The 14,579-nt window shown below is 43.5% G+C and overlaps 2 protein-coding genes across 2 annotated transcripts; one reads left to right on the forward strand and one right to left on the reverse strand.

The window, feature by feature from the left end:
- Positions 1–2,591: 2,591 nt before the first annotated feature.
- LOC135505972 (N-acetyltransferase ESCO2-like) lies at positions 2,592–8,365 on the forward strand. Its single transcript, XM_064925280.1, has 11 exons — positions 2,592–2,711; positions 3,356–3,397; positions 3,500–4,388; positions 4,518–4,605; positions 4,700–4,763; positions 4,942–5,092; positions 5,203–5,334; positions 5,539–5,628; positions 6,916–7,059; positions 7,550–7,734; positions 7,894–8,365. The coding sequence occupies exons 2-11, from the start codon at positions 3,369–3,371 to the stop codon at positions 8,024–8,026; spliced, it is 1,905 nt and encodes a 634-aa protein (XP_064781352.1). The 5' UTR covers positions 2,592–2,711; positions 3,356–3,368; the 3' UTR covers positions 8,027–8,365.
- Positions 8,366–9,003: 638 nt separating this feature from the next.
- On the reverse strand, positions 9,004–12,899 carry LOC135505973 (lymphokine-activated killer T-cell-originated protein kinase homolog). Its single transcript, XM_064925281.1, has 7 exons — positions 12,792–12,899; positions 12,292–12,488; positions 12,064–12,203; positions 11,716–11,885; positions 10,748–10,877; positions 9,593–9,764; positions 9,004–9,399 (listed from the first exon to the last, which is right to left on the reverse strand). Exons 2-7 carry the CDS (start codon positions 12,474–12,476, stop codon positions 9,177–9,179), a joined length of 1,020 nt encoding a protein of 339 aa, XP_064781353.1. The 5' UTR covers positions 12,477–12,488; positions 12,792–12,899; the 3' UTR covers positions 9,004–9,176.
- Between the last annotated feature and the right edge of the window lie 1,680 nt (positions 12,900–14,579).

The following is a 14,579-nucleotide window of genomic DNA, read 5'->3' on the forward strand; positions in this document are numbered from 1 at the left end:
GCCTGCCAGCCAGGCAGTATGCTGTCGTAATTGTGTCCATGATCCAGTGAGACAAAGAGCTGGTCTGTTGTTCTCACTGACCACCGTGTCCGCTCCCCATAGGCAGCCAGTGCCCTCACAAGGCACAGCATGCCGGAGGGAGGCCCAGACCCCCCCGCCACTGCCGGGGAGGCGGGGGTTGTAAGCAGACAGGTTCTGTCAGACAGACATGTGAACATCTCTTTTTATCCTTCGGGAGGAATGAAGGGTTGGGGCGGAGAGATATACTCTTCCCCCCCAGGGTCCATCCAGTAGAACTCAAAACTTACTGAAAGAGCATGGAGCTCACCCACCCTCTTCATGGAAGTAATCGCTACCAAGAAATCCACCTTCATAGAGAGGTGTTTCAGGGAGACTGACTCCAACTGTTCGAAAGGCGGCTTTGTCAAACCTGCCAATACCACATCCAGATCCCAGCTCGCCATTGAGCGGGTCCTAGCTGGACGCACGGGACGAACCCCTTTCATAAACCTGGAGACCAAGGATAGCACCCCAATGGCTTCTCCATCCACTCCACATGGCAGGCAGATATAGCGACCAGATACCCTCTCAGGGTAGAGGCTGCCAAACCCTCATCAAAGCGAGACTACAGGTATTGGAGGACATTACTGCACCCAGCATTACTCGGGTACAACCTCAATACCAGTACACCAAGAGCAGAACAACCGCCAGAGCAACTGGTATGCCGCAGTTGTAACCAGTGCCCTTGCGCTCTGCATGGTGTTCATTACACCCTCCTGTAGTCCTAACATGGACCATTGGTGCCGTTCAGTGGCCAAGCCCACAGACTGAGGCGGTGCGGCCTCAGATGCCACAGAGTTCCCCTGACCTGAGACAGCAGGTCCTGTCTCAGGGGAAGTTGCCAAGGTGTCCCAGACAACAGGGACAGGAGAAGGCTGAACCAGGGTTGTCTGGGCCAGTATGGGTCCACCAGCAGCAGACGATGGTCCTGTCCAGCACAGCCTGGATCAGGGGAAGTTACCAAGGTGTCCCAGACACCAGGGACAGGAGAAGGCTGAACCAGGGTTGTCTGGGCCAGTATGGGTCCACCAGCAGCAGACGATGCTCTGCCATCCTGGTCCTGTCCAGCACAGCCTGGATCAGGGGAAAAGGGGGGAATGCGTAAGCTCCAGCCCTGGCCAATCGTGAGCCAGAGCATCCAAGCCCAGAGGCCCTGGTGGCTCCGACATAGAGTACCACAGGTGGCAGTGTGCATTGTCCAAGGAGGCAAACAGGTCCACTTGCGCCCTCCCGAATTTGTCCCACAGGTGCTGCACCACCTGGGGATGTAGGCTCCAGTCCCAAGGTGGCGGGCCCTCCTTCAAGAGCATATCTGCTGCCACATTTATGATGCCATGTACGTGCGCTGCGCGTAGAGACGCTAGACGTCCCAGAGCCCAGAGAAGGAGACCGGGAGAAGAAGCAGAGGAAGGGTGTGTCAGATGACCTGCCAGGGCCAGCCTCTCCTCTGGCACCCCGAGCGCATGGGTCCCCCAAGCATGTCCCAATGGCGGTGACGGTGGACACCATCACACCTGTCACAAAAACAAGCCATAAGCTCAGCCAAGCCAACAAGGCCACGGAGCCCTGGGAGAGCTTATGTCGTGACCCGCATGGAGGAATAGGAACCCGGTGAGGGATAAATTACCCAGTACCTCTGCAAAAACCAGGGAAGACCCAAAAACAGGCTGTTGCTTCACCTCACGATGTGCCCCTCCCCGCTGTCAACCCTTAGCACGAGGCGATGGGGCAGGAGAGGGACCCCACCGTCGTTCGGGTGCAGGTGGGTGGCAACAATCCGTCTGCCTTGGACCCGGGGCCTGAGAAGGCGGTATGAACCGTCTCAGGGTCTCCTGGTCCCCACAAACCTTGTCGGTCTGCTCTAGAATGTCAGCCCTGCAGTGATGAGCAAATGTGCTCTGGGGAGCAGCTGGAAGATGGGATTGGGCCAAACAGACATGGATCTGTGTATAACTGCAACAGTAAGTGTGTCTTTTTTAATTTGAAGGAGTCTTTCTCGCTGATCAAAGGGACATGTGTTTCAAATGCCATATTGCAAACTATGATTATTGACGTTTCTAAACGTTAAAACAGCGTCGGGATTGTAGGTCACATGAGCCAGTCTTGGGCGAAACTAACGTTAATGGCTGAAAACTGTAGGGAGAAGGCAGACTAACGTTTCATCTGCTGGCCTGAATGTAAACAAAAACAAACTATTTTGATTATGTGACATGAAAGCTCTCTCACAAGACATCAAACGTTGCTAGTTAACAAAACGATTCAAGAAGATTCTCTAGTTAGCTCAACTGCTAACTACCTAACGTTAACTAACTATGTACGGGCTAGCCAGCTAAAAGACAAGCTCAGCTTCTCACCTGCACTCGTGAAGTAAAACACCATCCTGCATGAACGGAAGCAACTTTTTCAAACCTGAAAATACATGTGCATCATAATGAGATAAGCACAGAGTTCGTGATAACTGTGCTGAAAGTTGACACGGAAGTCGTCGCTGTTTCCGCTTAAGTGATGTTATGTAACTGTTTTGCAAAGAGGCGCGCGCTATTCAAAACAGTCTGTGAAAGAACCGCGGGGAAACAGAACGCTGGTTGTGGCAAGCAAACCACAGTTCCACAACTTTCTAACTTTGTTACGTTGTGGATAACGTCTGCTTGGTATGTGTTTGTGGAAAAACAATGTATTTGATTAAAGTCAGTTAGCAAAAGTGTTTAGATGGCATGACGTTTTGATTTTGAAAGTCAGCTACTGTTAGGGTGTATTCATTACGTTTTGTAACCGTTTAAGAACCAATCGGAACCGCAAACGGCGAAACTGCGAGGGACCTACCGTCGTAGCAAAACTTAAACGGTTCCTGTTGCAAAACAGGCATAATGAATACACCCCTGTGTGCACTTCAACTCTGTACGCTAAATTAACTAACTATTAAGAATCCTGTCAGGCACAAAAACGAGTATCTAGCAAACTTCTAGCTAAAATTAGTTTAGTAACCTTTTGGTAAAAGGTGCTGGCAAGTTTGATCACTTCACGTTAGCTACTAACGTTAGGTATGTTTGCCAGACAGTGTTTTAGCTGGGTATTTATGGCAATCCATGATGATCCCTACAAATATTATTCACTCAGCCACTGAACCCTGGCTAGCAGAGACTGCTGTCTTCACAAATATTTAGCGTCAAGATATTTAACAATAACTGTTCAGTGTTTAAATTACATTATGTTTGCATTTCAATTATAATGTATTATTGTTGTTATGCTAACTGATTACGCATGGTTCATTTACTGATGCTATTTATTCTTCCAGTGAAGTTAGAAACATGATGCCTAGTACTACAAGGAAGCACAGGTGCGTTACAATATGTGCATTAGTCCATCATATGTGTTAAATCAATCAATCATGCATATAACATTGACTAACATCCTTATTATTCTACTACAACATTTGTAGTCGCCCAGCCGAAAGACCTGTCAAGGATGGAGGATCTCCCCTGAAAAGAAAGTCACCCCGGCTGCACCAGTCTCCACTAAAGAAGATGTCAGCCAGACACCAGGAGAAGGAGAACTGCCCATCCCCTCAGAGATCACCAGCTCCATCTCCCCTAAAGATTGCTCAGAAGAGAGCCTCTCCATTCCAGCCTGCTGTGGTTACAGGGTCCTTCTATGGTAAACGCAAACCTTTGTACCTGACACCCCTGGAGAGGAAGATGCTGAATGAGACCAAATCACTGCCAAGGCTGACCACTGTGGATCCGTATGGAGTACTGACGGATGCTGAGAAAAAGAGGATGATTAACAGTAACAAGGTCAACAAAGTGGCCGCTGTACACAGAATGAAGACTGGCTTAAAGGGAAACGGCAACTTCAAATCAAGCCTGATCAATTCCTCAAAGCCTAAAGCACCCACCAGCACAAAGCAAGTGGAGCCGAAAAAAGGCATCCCCTTAAAGTCTAAGCCCAAGCCTAAGATCTTTGTTGGGGCTGCCTTTTTCAGCACAGGAAAAAAGCCAGCCTCCATGTACAAAAAGTCTGCCCCGAAATCTACCAAGCCAGCTTTGAGTTTTGAGAAAACAAATGCTCTGGTTCATGCGTCAGAGGGAAAACAAGAAAAAAAACAAAAAGCCCCAACTCCAAAGCGATGTGCTGTTGTAGTGAAGAAACTGCAGGAAGAGCTGCAGTCTCCACCCAGTGTCCAGGATTTGCTAAAGAGTCCAGAGTCACCTGAGGCCCTGTCACCCAGAGCTATAGCAGAGAAATATGGCATGACCAAGGATGTCAGCATTGTGTTAAACATATCTTTGTCTCCCACATGTTCAGGATCCCCAGAAATAAACACTCAGGTGAGCTGTATATCACTGGAAACGTGTTTAGCCTGAATCTCAATGTCTGTTAATCCTGTGGGGAAATAATTAACAAAGCATAGTGTATACATACTACATTTTATTATATTGTTCTTTCACTGTTTGTAGGAGGACTTTATCACGGATGCAGGCTCTCATGCAGTGTTTGATCTCAGTGATATTAGCCCATTAACCTGTATCAGCAGTCCAGTCAAAGGTCGTTTTTTTGTTGTCATTGGTCAATTATCAGTCATATGTTTTTACTTCAAATCAAATGTCTTTTTCATTTATGATTTCTCTCTCCCCTTTAGACTCCTTAGCCGATTCTGTAGAATCCTCAGCTGTGTGTACAATCTTTGGATCTGAATCAAAGAGGTAGGCAAAAACCACTTCTGTTTATTTTCAGCTAAAATGGTTTTACTGCCCTCCAGGGAGGAAATTATTTACAGTCTCGCACATGGTCAAGTAGTAGTAACTCTGTAACACTGTATACAAGAGTGTATATGCATTTATTATAATGTTTATTATTATAATGTTTATTTTCTCCCTGTAGGCCCCAGAGGAAAGCAGCTCAGGCCTCTCCAATGAATTGTAGCACCCCCTCTTCCCTTGGTCACCCCATTCCCTCTGCTGCTAAAGAGAGGAGAGCCAGGAAGAAGAGAGATATGAATAAACAGGCTGAGGCTGATGATCAACTCATCATTGTAAGTAAATCCTTTGATGGACAGATTAATGGATGGAAATGTTGATGATGACTGTTACCTCTCTCTCCCTGCCATCTGTGAGCTCTGCTAATGCTCTATGTTTACCTCAGGATGCAGGCCAGAAGCAGTTTGGTGCCGCCACGTGTGGGTCATGTGGCATGATCTACAGTGCAGACAGCCTGGAAGACAACTTCCAGCACACACAGTTCCATAAGCGTTTTCTGGACAGTATTAAGTTTGTGGTGCGTACGCCCAGGCGTTTCCTCCCTCCTACTGATGTGTACAAGTTGCCCTAAGGATGTTGCTTTTAGAGTGGCTCATTATTTTTTCCACAAAAGCTTAGCCAAATCCTCTGCCATGGTTTAGTGGGGGGAAAATGTAACTGACCACTCTCTCTCTCTTGATTTCTGATGGCTGCTTAATCAATGTTTCCTTCTCGTTCCCAGGGCTGGAAGAAAGAGAGGGTGGTAGCAGATTTCTGGGATGGAAAAATCATTCTGGTTCTACCAGATGATCCAAAATACGCTGTCAGAAAGGTACAGAACTTGCACTTTTCTTAAATAATTCCCTTTCTTCTAAAATGGAAGACCCACAACCTTCAATAGAGACAGTTGTTGGACACTGGGTTGAACATTGGTCTACAAAACTCCTTGCGCACATTCATGGCCCCCAGTAACAGAGACAGCAAAGCAACCCCACAGCATTCTCAAACCTCCCCTTTGTTTGATTGTAGGGAGGGTGTTATTTTCATTGAATGCTTCATTTGGTCGTCAGTAAACGCTGATCGTTATTGCCAAAGAGCTTTAATTGTGTTTAATTGGTCCACAGAACATTTCCCCAGGATTTAGGCTTGTTTAGGTGGGTTTTTGAGAAGTTCAATGAGGCTTAGATGTGCCTCGGTCAGAGTGTTCCTATGTTTACCAACGGCCAAATGAAGCATTCAAAGAAAAGATCACCATCCTCCCAGTCAAACATGGGGAAGGTTTCAATAATGCTGTGGGGTTGCTTAGCTGCCTCTGGTCAGCAGATTATCAAGGTGTTTTGGATTGCAATGTTCAATCCAGCGTCCAAAAACGGTCTCTTTTGAAGGTTGTGGGTCTTCCAGCCGGACAACAACCCCAAACACACATCAAAAGCACAGAATTGGTTCAAGAAGCGCTGGACTGTTCTGTCATATCTATAACGGGGCGGCAGGGTAGCCTAGTGGTTAGAGCGTTGGACTAGTAACCAAAAGGTTGCAAGTTCAAACCCACGAGCCTACAAGGTACAACTCTGTCGTTCTGCCCCTGAACAGGCAGTTAACCCACTGTTCCTAGGCCGTCATTGAAAATAAGAATTTGTTCTTAAACTGACTTGCCTAGTTAAATAAAGGTTAAAAAAAACAGCAGTTGGTGGAGGGCATAACCTCAAACATTGAAGAATTAGAGCAGTTTGCTGCATAAGAGTGGGCCAAATTGCTAGAATGGTCCAGCAAGCTCATTGATGAACAACTGCCAACAAATGCTTCTATCTTGGCCAAAGGCTGTGCAACCATGTACTAGCTGGGGTGCCAATAATTTTGTCCATGCCATTTTGTCTTTATTTTCTAAATTTAAAATTGTAAACTTAAGTTCACAAAAATAAAATTGTTTCTGCAATGTTGAGGTGTGGGGAACTAAAGTTTGCAACTTCAACTTATTTTAGAAGAAATTGTGAATTATTTAAGAAAAGTGCAAGGATGCCAATATTTTTTTCCACAACGGTATCAATCACATCAGTTTGTGTTTATGCATTTGGTGTGAATGGAATTCTGAACCCACTTGTTCATGCTTAATGTTTATCAGGCAGAAGATGTGAGGCAACTTGCTGACAACGAGTTGGGCTTCCAACAAGTGTCCGTCAGCTGCCCCAGCCAGGCTAAAACCTATCTGTTTGTGAGCAGTGACAGGATGGTCGTCGGCTGCCTCATTGCAGAGCACATACGACAGGTAAAATCTATTTTCTCCGGTGCTGCTAAACTTTTGCGCTCTGTTCAAATGTGTCACGCTCCAAACATGGTAGGTTTTTCAGTAATGGATCAGGAGTATTCTACCTGACTATGGTGACGTAAAGGCCTGTGATAATGTTCATTTCCAGTCGCGTGCTTGCGAAAGACAAAGTTTAATTTATCAAGAAATTAACTAATATACGCTCAGATAGAATCAGACGTGAGCTTTAGTACACGGTCATTTCTGCTGTCAACTCTGTGTTCATGAGGGCCAGTGACGGGATGGTCATCTGATGCCTCATTGTAGAGCACATGACAGATAACTACCAATAGGGAGTACTCAAGGAGATTCAATCAGGTCTTTGTAAACACACTTGGTTGGTTATTCTAACTTTCTAACTAGGTGTAGTTGGTGAGTTGATTGCTATCTTACAGGGATATTTAGCTGAGTGACTGATGAATGATTGGGCTATCTTGCCCTTTGTTTCCAGGGCTTCAGAGTGCTGGAACAGCCAGAGCAGACTAAGGACATGACCAAGGACGACTTCATGGAGCACCACAGGGTCTGGTGCTGCTCTATCACCCCAGAGAAGGCCATCTGTGGGGTCAGCCGTATCTGGGTGTTCAGCCTGGCCCGTAGGAAGGGCATCGCCACAAGGATGCTCGACACCGTCCGGTAAGAGAATTATTACAGGTTGGGTAGTGATAACGACTTGAGATAAATGGATGTTGTTAATGTAAGGGATGTGGATAGCTACTGGTTTGAGGGTGCATTATTCCTGATTTAACCAGGAAAGGTCATATCCCATTTTAATGAATGTATTTGTCATTTCAGAAACTCCTTTATGTATGGGGGCCACCTGACCAAGGAGGAAATCGCCTTCTCTGACCCTACCCCAGACGGCAAACTGTTCGCCACAAAGTACTGCGAGACGCCTGCGTTTATGGTCTACAATTTCATTGGTTAAGGCTGAAATTACATTTGACATATTTTGGTCCTTTAATGAGTATGTGTTAAACGTAGGAAAATATACATTTACATTATCACACTACCGTCACCACTTTTAATTAGACATACATCCATCATTTCTAATCACACATTTTAAAGCCCATTTCATAGAGAATGCTAAACTGGACAATATGTAGTAACTTTGACGAGATGGTGATTGATCTCTTCTACATCTTGTACATAGTTTGAATAAAATCTTTACCTCTTATCACACTTCAGAATCACAATTTCTTCGAAAATACATGTCATGCTGCAGTCTTCTAGTGAAACAGGTGCATTTTGGGTAGAGTAGTTTGTCAGCAATAGAACTAACTTATGTGCTGCTGCTACTTACAGAAATGCATTGTGAGCTAAATATCTGTACTGAGCAAAAATCTAAAATGCAACATTCAAAGATTTGGGGCTGGTGTGGTTACATTTGGTCTGCGGTTGGTACTTATGGTAGCGAAATAGACATTCCCCGGAAACAGATTTTGGTGGACTTTCCTACAGTCAACATGCCTATTGTGCACTCCCTCAACTTGAGACGTGTTGCAACAACACTGCACCTTTTAAGGTGGCCTTGTCCCCAGCACAAGGCGCACCTGTGTAATGATCATGACTCTTGATATGCCATACCTGTCAGGTGAAAGATAATTTCTCCTTTGAGAATCCAAACACATTTGTGCACAAAATTTGAGAGAAGCTTTGTGCATGTGTTCAGTGTATATAACACAGTTAAGTTGATAAAGATACAATTTCAGTCAGGCTAGTCTTAATGACGATGAGCATCTAAGCATATTAATTTAATTGCATGATCATTAACAATCTGACTGCTTCAGCTGAGAATTCCTTCCTCTATTTTACATTACATGTTCAGTTTCAGATTGTGCGGCACAATGTATGCTACATATGACACTACTAAAATGCTGAAGTATTAGTCTTTAGAAAAGCAGCTTCTTTAAATTGTTTATCAATTTACTGAGACATTTTGTTTACTACAATTCACCTAAGAATACCGTACATTGCATACATACAAGTCAAGACAAACAGGAAAGGTTTCTGGAAACGAAAACAAGACTAGTCAACATTACAGTATGGTTTGAATGAGATGAGACTAGTCTAACTGATCAGTCTATGACAATGACGTTGTCCGCCTGCATGTTGGACTCCAGAACCTGAACTATTTGGGTAGCCGACGGGCGTTTCTGTGGATTCTCCTCCGTGCAGAGCCAGAAGAGCTCCACCATTCTCTGGTAGGCTCCCCCAAGACTCTCAGAGTCCAGCGCCGGTCGGGTGCCCAACCTCTCATAGTAGGCATCCTCATCAAAGTCATCCTCGTCCATTGAGACATCTAAAAAGAGAAGTCATTTTACAATAAACTTTAATATTTAAACAATCATTGAGCAAGTGATATTGTTTGACAAACAGTGACAAATCTCAGGTCTTATGAAGTAATTATCTAAAACAAGTTAACGTAAGGGAAATAGCCTTTTAAAAAGAGCTCTAGATTCAAATCCAGCCAGAGTATGAGAACTCTCCTTACTCCTCCTCACTGTTCTCAATCTCCAAGTGAGGCATGGCCAGAGTCATCATCTCCCACAGGGTCAGTCCGTAGGCAAAGATGTCTGCCTTGTCCGTGATCACGCCTCCCTCTTCCAGAGCCTCCTTGGGCTTCCACGGCTCAGTGCCAACGTACTCTGCTTTGGGGTTACTCACTGAGAGAGGCACAAACAGGAATAGGTTTAAACACGTTATACAGTGATTGAAGCCAGGGTTTTTAGGCATATTGGGAGTTCTTACATTTGACCAACAGTTTATTTGTGAGTATTTGTGGTTCTCAGAAAATCCCAAAATAGAATGTAAAGATTTTAGTTGGGAACATGTTTAAGAAACTATTGAAGAATAAAGAGGAATGTATTTGCTTTGAAGCCTAAGTAACAGAAATGGAGGTTTTGTAAACATTTTCAATCCCCTTTCATTTTTCTTGCCAGTGTTAACATCTCTTAACTATAATTAATCACACATTGCTCAAAGCATTTACAAGCAAGCTGCATGAAAGGGTGAAACTATTACCAATTTTAGTCTATATAAAATGATTAATGTGCATTAAACAAAGTTCTAGCTCTTCTGCATTTGGTTTGAGGTAAACTAAACTCTTATTGCATTTCACTTGACACCCGGAATGAGTCACTTATGCCTAGGCCTAAAGCCCATTTCTGAAATACAAGAATACATAAACTTGTATTGATTGTGCCCTTTTCCTTGAGAGGTTCCATGACCTCATGAAAACAGGCATTGTTTACATGGCAAACCACCTGTACATTGTTACTCTATACCCCTCCTTACAGCATCACTACCATGAATTCCCAGGCTGTGTTTATGAGAAAGCCCCTGGCATTCGTTCCATTAGGCTCATGACATGAGTGCGTGCAACATTGTGAAAATCTACAGGCTACTTTGCAGGAACAACAGAAGTTTGGCATTACTCCCAGAGTCCTAAACCAGGCTAGTAGGAATGTACTTTGTTAAAGTCTAATCAGTGTTTACACCAGACTAATTTCTCAGGTTCACACTAACAGTGAAAAGGGCAGGTTGTCTGACAACATGGGGAAACGAGGCCTAACGACCAAAATACCAAGTAATGCCTATTTTCCACAGTGTTTAATTGGATGTATTCAGCTCAGATGGTGACATTTACCTTTCATATTCTCATCCAACTGCAAGGAGACTCCCACATCGCAGATTTTGACAGTCTCAAAGTCACCCTTGATAACAACATTGCAAGACTTCATGTCACCATGTAATAGCTTCTTCTCATTGTGAAGGTACTGGAGAAAGTGGAAAAAATATATACATTTCAGTGTTTCCTTCCTATACTTCTATAACAATTGTACAGTCATGTGTTTGACTCATATTAAAAGATGGAATAACATGAAGCATCTTGGAACAATGAGAGGGAAAGAGAAAACAGGAACATTGATATTTAAGGGGATTTTCCTGGTGGCTTTTAAAGTTAATTGGCCATAGCTAGGCAATGAATTAAAGATATCTACACTCAGCAGTGACACTTAAAAAAACACCCCCTCACGGGATTACAAAACATTTGAAATCGTGAACCTCAAATTGTTTTTGTAATAACACCAATAGAGGAGAAACTCAAAGACCCTTCACCACATGTCTGTATTCACATCAGAGGAGGATTGAGTTGAGGAAAATGTATAAAAGCAATCTTCAATTACATTTGCTTACATTACATTTGCCGACTTCCCCAAAGCACGAGAAATGATTTATTTTTTATTTATTTTTTACCTTTATTTAACCAGGCAAGTCAGTTAAGAACAAATTCTTATTTTCAATGACGGCCTGGGAACAGTGGGTTAACTGCCTGTTCAGGGGCAGAACGACAGATTTGTACCTTGTCAGCTCGGGGGTTTGAACTCGCAACCTTCCGGTTACTAGTCCAACGCTCTAACCACTAGGCTACCCTGCCACCCCGAATAAAGGCCATCCATATCAATTAGCCTATCTGTATAATCACATCAAAGCCTATGCAGTTTACAGTACTCCTGGTATTACAGCTTTCTGTTTACATGCATGCTCAATTACCCACCCCTTCCGGACCTAGACCAGGTGTAAACTGGGTTCAAAAGATGAGTACGAGGTTACCTGTAGGCCACGCGCCACATGCAAGGCCACTTTCTCAATGGTGGCAGCTGGATAAGCCTTCAGGCCCTCCTCTCGTCGCCACTCTATCAGGTCATTCAGGGACTTCTCCCCACCATACTCCATGGCCAGGCACTTAGAGCCATCATTGGCAGTGGTGAAGGCACGGAATCCTGTCAAATCATATGGCTGTTAATACAGATATCAAGAACCAATTATTGCATGGACTGGGATTTGTTCAACACAATCTTTATAATATGTACAAGTACGGTAGCCCTTTTCATGTAGAGTATAGGTCATTACACTGTAAAAAAATATATATAAAAAAAATAAAAACATTTTCATTCTTACCAACAATGTTTGGGTGCTGCAGGCCTTTCAGGATATTTGCCTCGTCACAGAGTCGTCTCTGGTAGACACCCACCTGCTTTGAGGCACATTTGTTGTTGATCTTTTTGACAGCCCATGGAGACAGGTTCAGTTTACCAACTCTAAAAAAAACGAGCACATGGGAACATGGTCATGACTCGTGACACACCAAAACCATGGGTGACATTGAAGAAGCTAAACAAAACAAACCTGTTCATGAGATACACATTCACCCCAGTTCCACATCCCAGTTTCTTCATGAAAGGGGAGGCAGGGATGGTTATGGGAGTTCTAGGACTGGCAGTGCTACCAGAGAGAAGGCCCTTAACCTTAACCCTGTCTGGTTTGCAGGGCGTCTTGAATCCATTCACATCACTGGCAATAGTGGAATCCATTCTTTCCTAGATCTGTGAATAGAGATGTCGACAGATGTAAAATAATTGTCAATGCTAGCACAGCTGACTGGCTAGCTAACGTGTTATCTAAGGGTAGGCCACTGCTCTATGCGAACTTTTTTCCCATTCATAGACGGTAATGCCTTAACAGTAAGTTACATATTCGGCTAGGCTAACTTCAATAACCGTCAGTGATCTAACGTTATCGCAGGGACCCAAAGTTAGCGATCATGCTAATTTACTCAAACGTACGATTATGATCGTTTTATGTAACTAAAGCATAATGGGATAAATTCACTCATTATTATTTCTTACCAATTTCTGTCTTGTAGCTAGCTATGTCTTCATCACAAAACCTGCAGAAAACGCGCCCAGCCTTCGTTCAAAAATTGTTTACGTAGGTCAAGTACAGGCGCGCTAGAAGGACAAACCGCACGTCTGTCAAATGAAAAAGCGTTTTAAAATATGTAATGAAAAGGGAAAGTGGATGCCTAGTCAGTTGCACAATTGAATGTATTCAACCGAAATGTGTGTTCCGCATTTGTAACCTGTAGCCCATAGATATATACAGTGATTAAGCCACAGGAGGTTGGTAGCACCTTAATTGCTCCGTTCCAGCCATTGTTATGAGCCGTCCTCCCATCAGCAGCCTCCACTGCCCAGATTGAGCCCATCAACTATTTGAATGGCATGGACACACTGGTGTATAATATAATGTCATGATGTAGCTAATGGTGCTTCTGGTTTGATATATATATATATATATATATATAGGTCAGTACATGTGCATCAAAGCTGGGACCGAGAGACTGAAAAATAGCTTCTATCTCATGGCCATCAGACTGTTAAACAGCAACCACTAACATTAGCCACTTTAAACAATGCTATCTAATATAATGTTTACATACCCTACATTATTCATCTCATATGTATATGTATATACTGTATTCTATATCATCTACTGCATCCTTATGTAATACATGTATCACTAGCCACTTTAACTATGCCACTTTGTTTACATACTCATCTCATATGTATATACTGTACTCGATACCATCTACTGTATCTTGCCTATGCTGCTCTGCACCATCACTCATTCATATCCTTATGTACATATTCTTTATCCCCTTACACTGTGTATAAGAAATTAGTTTTGGAATTGTTAGTTAGATTACTTGTTGGTTATTACTGCATTGTCGGAACTAGAAGCACAAGCATTTCGCTACACTCGCATTAACATCTGCTAACCATGTGTATGTGACAAATAAAATTTGAATTGATTTGATATATATATATATATATGCAAGTAAAATACATGTATTACACCAGCAGATGGCAGGCATAGGAGCTAAATAGAGAGGTATGTTGTTTGTGTGGACCTTCAGTCTATGTGGATGGTGGGTACATGTAGATGCACCAAAGTGCTTTAACCTACATTAAACATCTTACAAACGTATAGTGCATGTCATGACCACAGGTTATAAATAGGTAGATGTGCCACCAGTGGTGTGTTGAGGATGGTCCCGTGGTGCCATAATATATCAGATTCCAAATCAATGAAGGCCTACTGTAGTGCACTGAAATGTGAGATTCATGCAGAGCCAACTTGTCAAACCCATGTTGTTTATCTCTCTTATAAACAACAATTATGTTCAATGCATGTGTGTGTTTTTCTTGACTGATATGGTGTGTGTTCTAAGGGGAGAAAAGATAGCTTTAGATATGCACATTTTCTGCACTCTCTCACAGACTGTTTACGCAAGTTTAAAAAAAGTTTATTTATCTTACATTTTCATGTTTGGGGCCCAAACCCTGGACTCTAGCGGCAGAACAGATATCCAGATTTTCTGTAGATCAAGGGACAAATCCCCTGTTTAATTTGTTATTTGACCAGCCACATTTGAGCAGATGTCTGCTGCAGCCTGCATGTGTGTCTGAAATGATCCCAAGCACAGTTGAGGCACACGTGTCTTACCCAATTTCTCCACATGTGCATAGCTACATGACATCCCCATAGCAATAGGCAGACCATGCCCCAGTCATACTGCCCTTCCAGGTGGTACTGCATGCTGTGTAATCACTGGTGGGAACCATTTCAATACC

Source organism: Oncorhynchus masou, chromosome 19 (genome assembly GCF_036934945.1).
Source record: "Oncorhynchus masou masou isolate Uvic2021 chromosome 19, UVic_Omas_1.1, whole genome shotgun sequence".
Classification (NCBI taxonomy): domain Eukaryota; kingdom Metazoa; phylum Chordata; class Actinopteri; order Salmoniformes; family Salmonidae; genus Oncorhynchus; species Oncorhynchus masou.